Source organism: Lepidochelys olivacea (genome assembly GCF_965140295.1).
Source record: "Lepidochelys olivacea isolate rLepOli2 genome assembly, chromosome: 4".
NCBI lineage: Eukaryota > Metazoa > Chordata > Testudines > Cheloniidae > Lepidochelys > Lepidochelys olivacea.
In genome coordinates, this window is record NC_140414.1 from 109,989,665 (window position 1) to 110,004,832 (window position 15,168).

General features: G+C 39.7%; 1 protein-coding gene across 5 annotated transcripts in view; it reads right to left on the bottom strand.

Annotated features, from left to right (window-relative positions):
* PCDH7 (protocadherin 7) overlaps positions 1-15,168 on the bottom strand; it is a 395,898-nt gene that overhangs the window by 215,899 nt on the left and 164,831 nt on the right. For 2 of the 5 annotated variants that reach the window (XM_084626494.1, XM_084626493.1), the window contains exon 2: positions 261-369. The exons of 1 other annotated variant lie outside the window; for it this stretch is intronic. In XM_084626494.1, the coding sequence (XP_084482620.1) occupies positions 261-369 (109 nt within the window). Of the gene's footprint in view, positions 1-152; positions 370-15,168 lie in introns of all 5 variants that reach the window. 2 more of the 5 variants (XM_084626492.1, XM_084626491.1) reach the window with 2 other exon arrangements.

Sequence of the window (15,168 nt, forward strand, 5' to 3'; positions counted from 1 at the left end):
TATAGCTGCATTTTAACAAATGTTACCATTTAAAATAAAATAGTTATAATTTAAGCTATTTTATTTTATTATTTTGGACTGACCTTTCCACATGTCTACTTATTATGGCTCACTAGTGTGATTATGTGTGTGAATGTCATGTTTGCCCCTACCATTTTCCATATGCTCTGCCTCACCAACACTGCCATCCGGCGTAGTCCTTTCGTAGTTGTCCTCTGGGAGTGGAAGGGCACCCAGTCTTGGCCCTGATGAACTCTTACTGCTTGGTGTTTCTGACTCCTCCAGACCGCTGTCATAGCAACTCTGCAATGACCCTTGATGTGGGTCCTGAGGCTGACTCACAACAGAAAACGTCACTCTACGAAATGGCTGCAAGAGAAAAGATTCTGAATGTCACTGAAAAGTTAGGTCTTTGAACAAGTGATTCTCAAAACATGACTTATAACATACTAATATCTTAATGTTGACTAACTGAACATAAAACTTTGAAGTTTTGCCTAATTTAAAATAAACAATTTGTACTCTTTGACTTTGCACGAGGAATGTCATGGATTTTTCAGTTTGCAACACTATCAAGTACCTTCATGCAGTCTGGCAATAAATCTGTTTCAAAAAACCTATATCAGGTAAGAGAGAAACTATACAAGATTTACAAGATAAATGCTCAAATTTGAATTATGTTGTGGCAGCTGGTAACACTAACACACACATAGACCTTTTTAAAATCATTGTCTGTGGTTTTGGAAGCCCATCCACGTAAGAAAGATAACAGAAACAGAAATGTTCAGTTTCTCTTAGCTCTTTTGCAATCAAATTTAATGCCTGGAGATTGGGTGTGCTGCCAGCTGACTTTATAAAGCCTTTAAAGTACCACTGGCACAGCTGAAACCAGATGCTTCCACTGGGACCATTCAAATGTTGACTATTATGGATTTGAGTTCATTCAAAATGTCAGATATTACAGAAGAAATAATTGTCACTGTAAAAGTTTACCTTTTGAATTCTGACATTCAAGAGTATACCAAGAAGTGGGTGAGTTCTACTCTCAACATTTAGAAGACACTTAAATGTAGACTGGGGATTAAAAAAAAAATAAAAAGCTAGGTGTCTACCTCCCATTGAAACATACTACACATTTCAGTTCATTTTAATGAAAGTTGTTAGATATTAGGTTTTTGAAATATTGTATCAGTAATAACAAACAATAATAATACATTTAATTTACTATTAATAAACTGTATTTTTAGGCTGCAACAAAACCTATAACACTAGAAAACTAGACTATATTTTAATCTTTAATCTATTTGCACATGACACTCTTGTTTATTAGTGTATATTAGTAATATAATTACTGTTACTAATATACACTAATAAACAAGAGTGCCATGTGCAAATAGATTTTAGATTAAAATATAGTCTAGTTTTCTAGTGTTATAGGTTTTGCTGCAGCCTAAAAATACAGTTTATTTATATATATATAATCTCACCTTGCTGTCATCTTAACAATCATATTGACATTATCACTTTGGATTTTCAAAGCACAGTGCAAACATGAATACTAACAAAAGCTACAATCCTGCAAAGAGATGAATGAGACTCTATAGGTTTAAAGATGGGTCCCTTTGTTTGGCTTAGGCATGCTTTGAAGGTATAATGCAATATTTAAGTGCTAATGTTCAATAGGTTGGTAACTAGGTAGCATTATGGATATAAACTAATAAACAACAACTCCTGGAACAAGTAAATCAGCACCAATTATAAACGTGATTGTTGCTGTTAATATAAGAAAAATTTGAGGTTAACAGACCTGTGGTATTGTCATGGTTAATCTTCAAACATTTAAAGTTTGCTTATATTTGTTGCTATAGAATGCCGGTATGTCAGTTTTATTCATGGCTGTACAGTACATCCACTATGCGAAGAGAGGAAAGTGTAAACAGTGCAAAATGGGGCAAATAAACCACAAAAGACGTGGACAGCCATTAATACTAAAGTGGGAGAAGGGGACAGACAACAATAGAGAGGGTTAGAGCCTCTGTGCAGGGACCCGGGCCTTGTGTGATCTAAGCTTCTTTTACCCTGAGGAACCTCAGCAAGGTGGATTTTGATGGTTATATCCCTTGCCACACCACAAGACCAGAAGCCCCTCCTCCTTAAATGGAGCATTCTGCAGAAAATCATCTCATTGAACCTCATAGGAATTTTAGAGCCCTTCCCAAGTGTTTTAAAACAGTAGGGTAGAATAAGGCCCTTAATATTCTGAACGGTGAGATGTTTGGATCATTTGTATTCCATGTCATATGTCAGATTACATATTATGTTATTTGCTATTAACAATTTACTCATGTAGGCATATGGTCACATATACCTTGTATTTAAGTAATGGTAAAGTCCTTTATCCTTATAGTTTTAGAGCTGAGTAACTAGCTAACATGTTATCTTTAGTACTGAAGAGAGCCACTTCTACTCAGTGCATTTTCTCACTCCATTGGACTTTAAAAGAATTTTAAATGGATGCCAAACACAGATATGTGTTTTTGATAATCTGCCATTTTTCTCTACCATGACTTTTTTCAGATAATTTAAGAATACTCTCAAACACAAGTGTGAACTATATGGAAAGTTACGGATAAGTAAAGATTGCTATTCTCGTTGACAGAACTCACCGGCTATTTCCACTGTTCTGACATGGTTGCTATATTCATTTCTTCACTTTGTGACCATGTAAGGTGACTGGTTGCCTGATTTTATTACATTGGAGATGAGATATTTTTGTTTTGGAAAATATGGGCATATTATTTCGTAAAGAATGTTAAAAGCTCCTAAAACATTCCAAACTGGTGATATACTACTGCCCAGAAAACAACTCAGTTGTATTAAAAGGGTAGGAGGAAAAGGTTTGTGCCAGTTATAAAGGTTTTCAGAATAAGAAACACAAAATGCAGAATGTACTTAAAATAAGTCTATTTACCTATTTAAGTTTTATACACAACTGACCAACTTCCTATGGCTCTAAGGGGAAATGAAAAGCAAAAAGAGAGTGTCAACAGAAAATGATGCTCCCAGCTAAACAATTAAAACATCAAGACCTTTTTAAATAAGGTTAAACTATGATGTGTAAGTAAAAGCTGTCAGTGTATTCTGAGCTCTAATAATTTCAATATTCTTTCATTTTAATACACAGCATTATGCTTAGAGGGACAAATCCTGCCCCTCCCCTACTGCTACAGGGGGACCCCTGGCAGCCGGTTGCATTTGTTGCACACCCTCTTTGCAGCACAGAGTCCTGGGTGGACAACAAGAAGCAGAGCCAGAGAAACTACAACTATTTGAACTGTCCCTATGTACAGTAAGGGATGAGGCATGTAAAGCCCTGTGGAAGCCTTTATGGCATCGCCGCCACAGTTGCTCCAAGGCCTATAAGAAGGATTCCTTTCCTCCCACCCCCAATTTATCTACCCCGGGCCCAGCATCACTACTCGGGCTGGGTCCTGGGCTCAGGTTTGGGGTTCAATGAACTGGCCTCCTAATAGTACTTTGGAGCCTGCATACAGTGAAATTCCATTCATAATCAATTAAAATGAAAGGCTTGAGTTTTTCAATGCTTTGCAAGGCACAAATTGAAAATCCGGTAATAGTGAACCTGTGCTTATGCTGAGGTTGCTCTGTGGCAGGAAAAGTAACTTAGTTATAAGATGATTCCACTGCAGTTATTTTTAAATAACTCAACTCCTTATTTCTAGCTTTGGAGCAGGGCTGACACACTGAACTGAAAAGTAGGAAGTCACTCAGTGTTTACATATTCTGTAACCTGATACTTCTTAACTTTTCTCCTTCCCCCTTGAGCTGGTTTTATATTTTCATTTATAACAACAACACTACACTTACTCAGGTGAGGTATTATGTTTAGAGAGGATGGCAGGAGCAACTGAGCAGTGCAGTGGAGAGCTCCTGAACCAGTGCTGCACAGCACATGTCTTTTGTACTGCGACTTCCCTTCTGCCTTAGCAGGAGTGCAGCAAAATAGCAGCTTTTTAGAGTAGAATATGTAGAACCTCCACACGGTGAGTAAATGTAACCTGGGCTGAGTGCAACCCCCACAGAGAGACATTGAATGAGCTTCCGCCAGGTGGATGGGGAGAAGAGGCATTCCAAATTCCAATCCTGGTGAAGAGCGGTGGTATGTGACACACTGCACTACTAAAGGTACAGAATAGCTGTGAGCAATTTGGTGTGATCAATGACTCGAGAGCTCTACAGTCTGAGTCACAGATCACAGCATTAACCTCACATTGGCTAAATCCATCAGTTCATACAGAAAACTTACCAGAGGAAGATTGAAGAGAAATATATTTCCCCTACCTAACTCCCCAAATGAAGAAAAAGGTTGCAATCCTGTTCCTGCTGAAATAAGTGATAAAACTCTGCTCAGTGTAGCGTCCATAGTACATGAACATAGAAAAAGGAAGACATTCCGTTATCTTGCCGACAGCTGTGTTGCTGAGGTGCAGTGTGTCTGTCCGAGCCAACGCTCCCCTTAACCTCATGTTCATTTGGCAGAATATGCTATAAAAGTGAATGCCTGAAACTACAGTAAATAGTATTCTAAAAAATACCCCAACATTTAAGATAGGAAGGGAAGAAACTTTGTTTTTCGTCAAAACAGCATGTGTACATAAAACATATACATGCATCTGTTTTTTTGGCAAGAGGAATGCATTCTGCTTCCTGGCTGAGATAATATATAAATATGCATGTCTTATGGTTAAATCCTGCCTTGAAAAATGTGTATTGTAACATGCTGCAGTGAAAGCATCCTATAACGTGAGATACCAGGCAAGCAGGATAACTCATATTCACCCTCACAGTAAACAGTAAAACATATAAAAGAAAATACACTAAAAAGTACAAACAAGACAAATATATACACTTACAGAAAACTGCAAAGGGTGGGGAGAACTCCAGATGATGTAAACTGGTGCAACTCCATTAATTTTAGTTGATTGACATGGAGCTTTGCTGATTTGCACCAGCTGATAAACTGGCCCTTTATTTTGTGCATGATGATTAGCATACAGAGGTGTGAGGATAGGTCTTACTGTTCTGTTAAATGCTTTGTCTAAAGTAGGGTTCAAGGAGTGATGGTAGCATGTATTAGCTAAACTCCCACTGACTGCACCACTGTTTTACGAATCCCCTTAGATGTCTTCTCAGCTCATTATTTAGACTAGAAGGTGTTTGGTGCAGGGATCATCTTTTTGTTTTGTGTTTGTACAGTGCCTATTACAATGGGGTCCTGGTCCAAGTCTGAAGCTCCTAGGTGCTACCACAATACAAATAATAATAAATTATGGCACTATGCAGAAAAATGTGCCTATATTTTGACCCAACTACATACCCCTTCCCACAAATATATATATCTGGATTCAGACTTAGATGCTGTTCTGCAAAATGGATATAATCTATCAAACCAGGAGTTATCTACAAGAGAGACTGGGTGATCAGATCAGGGCCCATAACAAATTAGGGTACATCTGCACTACAGGTGGGAGCATGCTTCCCAACATGAGTAAACAGACCTATGCTAGCTCTGCTGTAGCTAGCATGCTAAAAATGGCAGTGTAGCCAGGGATAGCACAAGGCTGCAGCTTGGTCTAATGAATGAGTACAACCTTGCCCCAGATGCCCATGGTATGTACTCATGCAGTTAGCCTGAGCCACTGCCCATGCTACCCCCAGCTACACTGCTATATTTAGTACGCTAGCTAGAGTGCATCTGTCTACTCATCTAGGAAGTATGCTCTCCTCTGCAGTGTAGAAATACCCTAAAGGTCTGATTCTTCCTACAAGGTGCTAAATACAATTACAAATTAGCTGAAGTTGGTGGTGTTCTGAACCTTACAGAGATGCTCAGCACGTTGCAGGGTCTGGCCCTAAAACGCAAAGAGCGTGCCCCTCATCCCAGATTCCACCATTCCAGGAACCACTCATCCACAGCTCTGACCATCGATAACTGGAGAGTATGAATAAGGTTATGGTAAATCAAGAAAGTGGTGGAAGAGGTGTGCTTTGTGATTTTGCCCCCCTCCCCCAAACTCCTTGCCACACACACTTTTTCTGTTTACCACTAGGCAGAAGAAGTCACTGAAATACCAGTTTGAGGCAACTTCTTTGCAATTCCCCCATTGGGTATTCAATCCCAAAGGTTTGTATTGCCACCCACTCCTAGAGGTGCTGCTTTAAAAAGGGGAGGCCTACTCAGAGGTATGATGAATCAGCGCATCCCCCTTTTCCAGTTAGCACCACTTCTTTGGGGTCACCTTGTGCCAATGAAATCCTACCCATGCTGATTTGCCCTATCACAAGATCCAGAATAATCCGATTGTTACTAAAAAAAACCCAAAAAAAAACAAAAAAAGGGAAATCTCTTTTTTCATTTAAATTATTGCTTATTGGTTTTGGGGTCTTGTGGAGTGATGCCTTTAATGAGGTGTGAGGCATTCTCCACCTAGAAGATGTGAATAGATATCAGGGATTTGAGACCTCCCTGCCCTTCCCATATTGTTAAAGGAATAAAGTTCCCAGCTAGGTCACGACAGACAGAAAGGAAATCCTAAAGGAGATGAAAAAGAGGAATGTGGTATGGAAAAGGTTGAAAGCCCTGAGTATGGTTATTACTGTTTATTCTCTACATTTAAAAATATGATGAAACTTTTTTTGAATTATTAAAAATTAACATTTTAAAACACATTCAGGTTTTAAAGTTGCCATTTTTCTCTAGTGCTAGTCTGAGTAGGAATTATCTGTCACAAAATTAACACACATAATATTCAGTTCAGTACAGCCCATTTAGCCCATTCCAATGAATTTAAATGAGTGCGATATAATTCCAGCAAAATCCTTTCTCCAAGAACGATGTGCAAGTTAATTGGTATTTTGTAGCATTTATTACACATTTAGAGACAATGCAGACATTAGAATTCTGAACTCTATATTGCAGGACTTCCAAGAATCAGATCTTCACAGTCAAATGTATTAAAAATGTTCCATGTATCTTGCCTCATGGAGTAAGATCATGGCCTGTACTTCCCCGATAAAAAGGAACAGACATTGATGGCAATATGTTTGCTATCAGAACAATTAAGGAGCATTGATGTTGATTAATTCAGTACACATTAAAAATAGAAAATTCTGGACATATATATGCTGTTCACCATGACCTTTACAATAATCCACAACAAGATGCCAAGCGCCATATAACTGGAATAGTATAGTCTATATACTACTGGATCAGGACACTACTAATCCTAAGAAAACCAAAGTATTACATCTTTACATACTTCGGAAAAATCCTGACTTTCATTAACTGGGGGCACTTGGAATTAAGGCTACAGATATAGTTCACCTTTATGCAAAACACAAAACTGTAGGGTGTTCACATTTTTTTTTAAAAGTACTGGAAATGACCAGGAATGTATGTTGGCCTACATATATTATGACCCTTTCAGTAAACATATTTAATTAATGATATTACTGACATGAAAATTCACTTTACACATTCATAGAATCATAGAATGTAAAGGAGAGGGATCTGCAGGAGTTTTGAAATGATGGTTCCAGTAGCCCCCACTCTGGGCAGGGTGCCAGGATATGCAGGTCATGACCAGGTTGTGACTGGTCAGCCCAGTGCTATTCCTGCATCCTTTGTAGTGACACCATGCAAGAGGGATCTCTAGGATCACATTCAGATGGTAACAGTAAGGCATCTCTGTTTGACCCTGGGAAGGAGTAGTCCAGTGACAGTGGAGTAGGACAAGTGGTGAAGTGTAATATTCTCTAAATGGCACTGCCAAGGAAGGATGTCTTTATGTGATTCCAGCCTAATGTTCCATTGGTACAGATGATGTCCCCAAAGAGGATCTCAATGGTTCTGTGAGAGCATACTTTGGTCTTGTAATCAGCACCATGGTCAGTTCAGGTGCCTTCATTGGTGTCAATGCTGGTTGTGTCTATTTACCTAGCACTAATTTCTTGGCAAAGGACTTAGACTCCTATCCCTGGAGAAGTGATATTTTTTCTCTCTGTGGGGTGGTGCCTCTCTACGCTAGGAGCCATGTTTGACTTCCTCTCGGCCCTTCCTGTTAGCCTCAATCTTCTATTGGGGCACCAGTGCCAGCTCCAACTGTGGCATCCACCCTGACGCATCCTTGAAGAACAGTATTTATGCATCAGCTGCAGTGGAGCAGATATGGATGTTTATGACAAATAAAGCTCATAACTTCAATTCATATACATTAATTTAAGCATGACTCCTTGCTTAGATCTAGATCTACCTAACCTTTGAAGTTTTAAAACACAGCCATTTGTAAATTAAAATGATTGGTGGTGGGGGGGAGGGAGGGGTGGAAAGCAGACACTAGTTGAAATACCCCAGAAAGGACAAAAACTAAAACTTTGTCCTAGATGTCAGCAGTGAAATTTCGATTACCAATTTTTATTACAAAGCCTACCTAGGGGCTTTAAACCTGGAGAAAAATAAATATATCCTTAACTATGGTGTTGCTCCTGATACATTCATAATGAGATTACACAGGCAAATTGACACAAGAGTCTCCAAATGCTTGGCAAATATGGCAACATATCATTAAGGGCTTTTATGTTTCAGCTGTACCATTTCCAATGCCCAGTGATTCTACTAGCATTGGGAATCAACATGATAAAGCTGCTCCAGACCCAACCAAACTGACTTGCTGCTGCTCAGCATTTCTTCCCTACCCAAAAAAATTCTTGCTAATACTGCAACTCAGTAAATGGAGTGCAGTTGTGTCTGTTCATGGTCCTCCTCATCCTCAGCTCACACATTGCTGTCCCCCACATGCTCTGCTAACAGGGCATGGATATTGATAACTCTGCCACTGACTGTGTCTGCCCACAAGGGAAACCCCTGCAACTCTCCTTCAAATTTGCCCACAAGGTAAATAATGAATTCTTTCCTGTTACTCCTTAGTCTCATGAACCATGCTTCACCTCTCTCCTCCACTCCACCATAGTAAAATTAATCTCAAGACAGAAATCCTGCATGACACCCTACTGCTTCCACAATTTAAGCCATTTTAAGGATTTTTGTGGTGTACATCACCTTTCACCCTGCACTGACTGAGATAAATTATACCCTACATGACCAAGAAAATTAAATCACATTAATACTTTTACCTTCCGAGGGATGGCCAACCCTAATTTCAGTTACCAGTACCTTGGATGTATACAGGAAGATTAGACAGAAAGATAAAGCAACAGTAGTAGCTGCATCATACTTAAGCTTGACACATGCTTTCCATGACATAAGACAGAATTGTCCTCTAAAGTCCCCAGTATATTTTTTCTCCCCAGTTTTCCTTCTATTGCAAGACTTGCTTGCACAAAGAGGTCTGCCAACTAGTTTTTCAATCTGGATTGGAGACTGTTTTTGAAAACTCCCTTTTCAATTTTAATTCTGTTTGGTGAGTGAGATCAAGAATCTTTTATGTACCGAGGGTTCCTCACGAGTTAGGTCTCCAGAACACTCTTTGCACATATAGATGGATCTGAATCTGGAGTGCGCACAATGCACTTTCTTTAAGTTTTAATGGAGTAAACCCAGTATTCTCCTTTTTTAACACTATTGTACTTTTGGAAAGTATCGACTAATTGGTACCTTATTATTATTTGTAGCAGAGAAAAACATTGTGTCTCCTGGTATCTCTAAATTATTTATTGACTGTGCCCTTTCACCCATTTCCCTAGACTCTGCACAGCAATTATTACAAACTTTTTTTACTCCAATGTGATTCAAGTTCCTCTTCAGGTGTACCTGTACTGTAATGGAAGGGTGGATGAATGAGTCCTTTCTATATTTAATTGAGATCCAGGTAATTCAGAAATTAATTGCCAACCCTTTGCTGTTACAGAACCTATCTCTCAACTGCAACTGTACACCAGGATTTGGGGAGGGGTGTGTGTATATATATATATAATATATATATTGTGACGGACAAGGCCATATGGCTATAGAAAAATAGTGGGAGATAGTTATATTAGCTCCAGGTGAAACAAATCCCTGCTACCAGGATAAGTTAAATGGCAGCTGCTCCGGTCAATTAAGACACCTGGGGCCAATTAAGAACTTTCCAGAAGGCAGAGAGAATGCTAGGTTGATTGGGACACCTGAAGCCAATCAGGGACTGGCTGAAACTAGTTAAAAGCCTCCCAATTGGTCAGGTGGGTGTACATGTCAGGAGCTGTGGGAGGAAGTTGTGTGGTTGGAGAGACTGAGCAGTACACACCATATCAAGCACAAGGAAGGAGGCCCTGAGGTAAGGGTGAAGTGGAGCTTGAGGAAGTGAGGGCTGCTGTGGGGAAGTGGCCCAGGGAATTGTACATGTCCTGTTTCTAAAAGGTCAGCTACCATAGCTGATATTATTAGGCTCCCTGGGCTGGAGCCCGGAGTAGAGGGTACATGGGCTCCCCACACTTTGCCTTGTCCCTGATTAATCACTGAGACTGGGAGACAACAGAGGCTGTGCAGGGGAGGATAGCTTCTCCTCACTTCCCTAGCTGGCTTATGATGAAAATGGTTCAGGAGACTGTAACCCTTATCTCTAGAGAGAGAAGTGTTATGTGGAGGGTCACAGTGAGCTTCTGCAACTAGTGAAATCTGCCAGGGACCCATGGAGACAAGGACAGAGCTTTGCCACAATATATATAGATATATATCTTGGGACTGAATGTATTTGTGTAAATAAGGAGTAACTCTGGTGTAAAACTGGTGAGCCAGGGAACAATCTTCATATATATTTATGATAGACATACATAATGTGGCTGGCAGGCTATTGGAAGCCTGACTATTCGAAGCCTGTCTGGTTTCTGGAGGAACTTTGTCAAATAAAATCACTTCTCAACTTTACCTTGTGGACCAATCTGGTGGCTGGACAAACCCAAGATTGGGAGGAGGGGCACTGAATAGGTTAAGGCACCTTTGCTCACATTCCTCAAGATTCCCCAAGCACAATTAGGATGCAACCCAGGATCTAGCCCATTTTGCCCAGGTGTATTAGACTACACAAGAACTCTGATTATTCCCCAACTTACACCAGTTTTACACCTGCATTACTCCTTATTTACACAAATACATTTGGGCCCAAGGTATGTGGCAGTCAAGAATCAGGTCCATGAAGTCTGCAGCATCAGAACTGCACTCATGCAGCAGCACTGGTTGACATCCCAGCAACTCTTACTCTCCCTGCTTTTCCATAAGACCTAACAAGGAAGGGTAGGAATTCAGACAACCACAGTGATACTGACACTGAAATTTAGTATCACTTAAATTCAGTGACAACAGCAGCCATTACCATCACCGTACTAAAATGATTATTGCTCACTTTCGTTGGTGTTTTACTTATCTTCATTACTTCCACTGCTGTTTATCCAACCACAGATATTTGAAAATGATGCTCTAAAGCTAGATGAAGATATTATGAGACAATCACCACTAGTCACAGAGAGTCAATAATGTCAAATGATAGTGAGATAAATATAATGACATTGATATGTGTATGGGACAGATCTGCAGAGTGGAAGAACAGTAATATCAACTAATCATGCAAATTCAAGGTGTTTCTTTAAGCATTGGATTTTTGACAAAACATGCAATTATATTTTTCTTTGTATTCATTCTTAATTGCTAGCAGCTTGTTAAAAGACTAACAAACAAAATATTAATGCACAATTACTCTTCTCTATGAATGCATTCAACCCACACAACTCTTTGTTTCCCCTTACAGTCACACATTTCTATCATTCTAAATTCCTATTGTGTTTAATGTACAACTGGAAAATTAAACAGACATTATTTTTTTCAGTGAGAAGCCTGTAACACCTTAGAGAAGTACTACAACAGAAAAAGAGAGCAGAGAAATACTTTGACAAGAATAAAGTCCTTGATTATTAGCTACAATCATTAACAAATGAAGATTGCATATAATGGTTGAATAAAATGGTAATAAAGACCCTATAAAGACACTATATCAGAAAGAAACTCAAGGCTTGTCTATATGGCCCTGCAGTTCAGACTCTGGTGGCTGGACTGCTCCTAAGTGAATAAGCACAATAAAAGAAAAGTTGGGACATTTGTTCGTTGATGTTGACAAGGGCGATTCCGTTTTAATTATTTATGCTCATACTTCATAATGTACTAGTAAACATACTGTAGTATATTTTGTAAAAAAAAAAAAAAAAGTCTTAGTAATCCAGCAACTTGCTACAGTCCCTGCTATTAAATCTGTGCTCATATGGTGTAGCCATGGCCGGTATTTTATGAGAATTACAAGGTTGAGGATTAGTGGAGAATAGGTTAGTGAGCTTTCACTTTGAAATATCATCAGAAGGGAATCCAAACCATCCACTCTGCAGCCATCCTAGCCAGCAGGGTCCCCATCCATGTTGTCTAACCTTAAAGTCCTCCTTCTCTCCTGATTCCCCCTTGTTTTGTTCCACACACGTTCCTGAAAATCACCTTTCTCTTTCCCATTATCTGACATGTTTAGCCCCTTTCTCTCTCTCTCTCTCTCTCTCTTTTCTTAGGCCTTACAACTTTCTTTCCCCTCACTCCTGCAACCAATTACAGATGGAGTAGGGGGCTTATTGCTGCCATTTGGCATCGCTATCACCTAACCACTAAATATGCTCTCTGCTCATGGCACCCCCTCAATTTCCCCAGCTTTGTAGTGAGATGCAGAGATTGAGTTGGAGCCAGGAGTGGAACTGAGAAGCAGAGAGCATGCTGAGTGAGCAAAGATAGGACTCTCAGCTGCCAGACATGCCTAGATGCAGCCAGGAGGGTGGTCTCCAGGAACAGATGAGAGACAAACACTTTTTAAAAGTTCTGACAGCTGGCCAGAAAAGCAAGAGATTCATGAGGGAAGTTGGGGAGCAGAAAAAGAACCACAAGATGAATGTTAAGTAGATCTGCCTCCAGCTCAAGCATCTTCTTGTTTTGTGATAGTTCTATGATAGTGGCAGCAGAAAAGAGGCACACAAAGAAGCAGAGGGCATATGAGACATTCCATTACAGCAATTACAGCTATATGAGGAGCTGTGGTGGAGGTGGTTGAAATGACTGTTCATGTTCTTTTTGCCTGCTTCCAGAAATACATTTACTGTCAGATTGTTGTTTCAGTGTCTCACCATTTGGGCTGTTACAACAACCAGGCACCTGGAGTGTCCTCTTTTTCAAATCTAATGGAAAGGGAACATGATTAGTAGTCCATTGGTCTTCCCAACTGTTTTTATATTTTTTTTTAACATTTTTATATCATGCATCTTTATCATATTTCTCCTTTTCCTTTCCAGATGCTAAGGTTTTTGTGTAGGGAAGTGCAATTTCACCGAATCTAGTATTTTCTTCAGATCCTTGTACAGAATCCACTCCCACTCCCCACATGTCCTTCCAATAATTTTCATTGAATTCATCTGAACATTTTGTTTGTTTCTTTCCTGTCTTTTTTTTAAATGTAGCATCCCAGGTGATGGAGATGCATTAATTTATATAAGTGGTACTAAAATATATTCCAGATTACTCACTTTTTTGTAGAGATGAAAACTTTACTTTTGAACTTTCCACAGTTATGCCTACATCATTTTTCCTGAGCGGTTACAACAAGTTGAGAAACCATCAATGCATATGGGTAGTTTAAACTGTTCTTTTCAGCGTGAATTACCTTGCACTCGTATGCAACCGTTGTCTTGTCTAAAGGGCTATAAGTGTCTAGGTCTTCTGGAGTTCCTATCTCTAACAGTGTAGCCTACATTATGTGTTCTTGGGGGGGAAAAATTCTACTTCACATCCACCCGTGATCAATTATATAATTTAATAACTATATTAAACACTGATCCTAGTACTAATCCATTTTAGTCTTGACCTCTTTCCATTATGACCTTTGGCCATTTAGTCCTGCTTTAACTCCTTACCAATTTTCAATAGGACTTTCCCCCTCACTGTGTGTTAACCAATCCTTAGTAGCCTTTTCTGATTCTTCATAACAAAAATCCTTTCAAAGTCTAGGGCCTTGTGCTTTTCCACTCCATTGTGTGGCTGTGAATAAATCATATGCACCAGTTCTGCCATAGCTACTATTTTAGCTCCTCCATGCAGACAAATTCTAGTTGCTTGTGCAAGAGTGTGGAAGCAGGTGGGAAAGGGCTGAAAGAAAGAAATAGCTCTCGCATCTCCTTTGTATACATGTAGCCCCCTGTCCCACAGAATTTTGTTTTCTTCATTCAGCAAATACAAGGTTCAAGAAAGCATCAGTAAATGACAGCAATGCTAGAAACCTCAAAGGGGAGTGGTGGGAAGGGCGGCAGTATGGACATGCCCCCTCCTGGTCCACACCTGGTAGGAGCTGGAGGATGTCACATGGCAGTGTGGAGCAAGATACACCCTTTTAACCTCCATGTTGTCATAATGCAGCCCACTAAGCTGCATCGGGCTGACAAACACAACTTGGCTAGTTGGTTTGTCCTAATCATATCATACTCAATAATTCTGTCCTTAATGATTTTGCATGACATTGACATTTTCTATGGATATGTTCCCCTCTGCTAATTTATACTACTTCATCCAATTTTCCACTCTACATCCATATTTATTTTAATTGAACTCACTGTTGAGACAGGAAAATCTACTCTGCATACTCTGGATTAGTAACTTCCCACAGCATCACTTTAATAGCAACATAAATTAGTTCTTGCTAAAACAAAAAGAAAATCATGTGTTAAGGTTTATGCATGGCAGCTGGGAAAAAAAAAAACTACCCAAAATAAATTCTGATAAGACGTATGTAACAAAGTGGCAAAGCTCTTTTGTTAAGTTGACTCACCCTGTCACCCTGGAGTGAGATGCTGATTTATTGCTACTGATTCATTTTGGCAGAAGTGGCTTGTTAACTCCACCTTGGGAATAAAGCACATGGGAATGGATCTTTCGGCTGAAGGAACAAGGTGGGATTCTCAGCTGTGCCTCTAAAAGTAGCAGCCCGGATGGCCTGTTTAAGTTATGGAAGCCACTCCCCTGCTGCCCTATGTGCTGTTATTCTGCACCGTGTAGTATCCTGCCCCTGACAAGCCACTCCCACC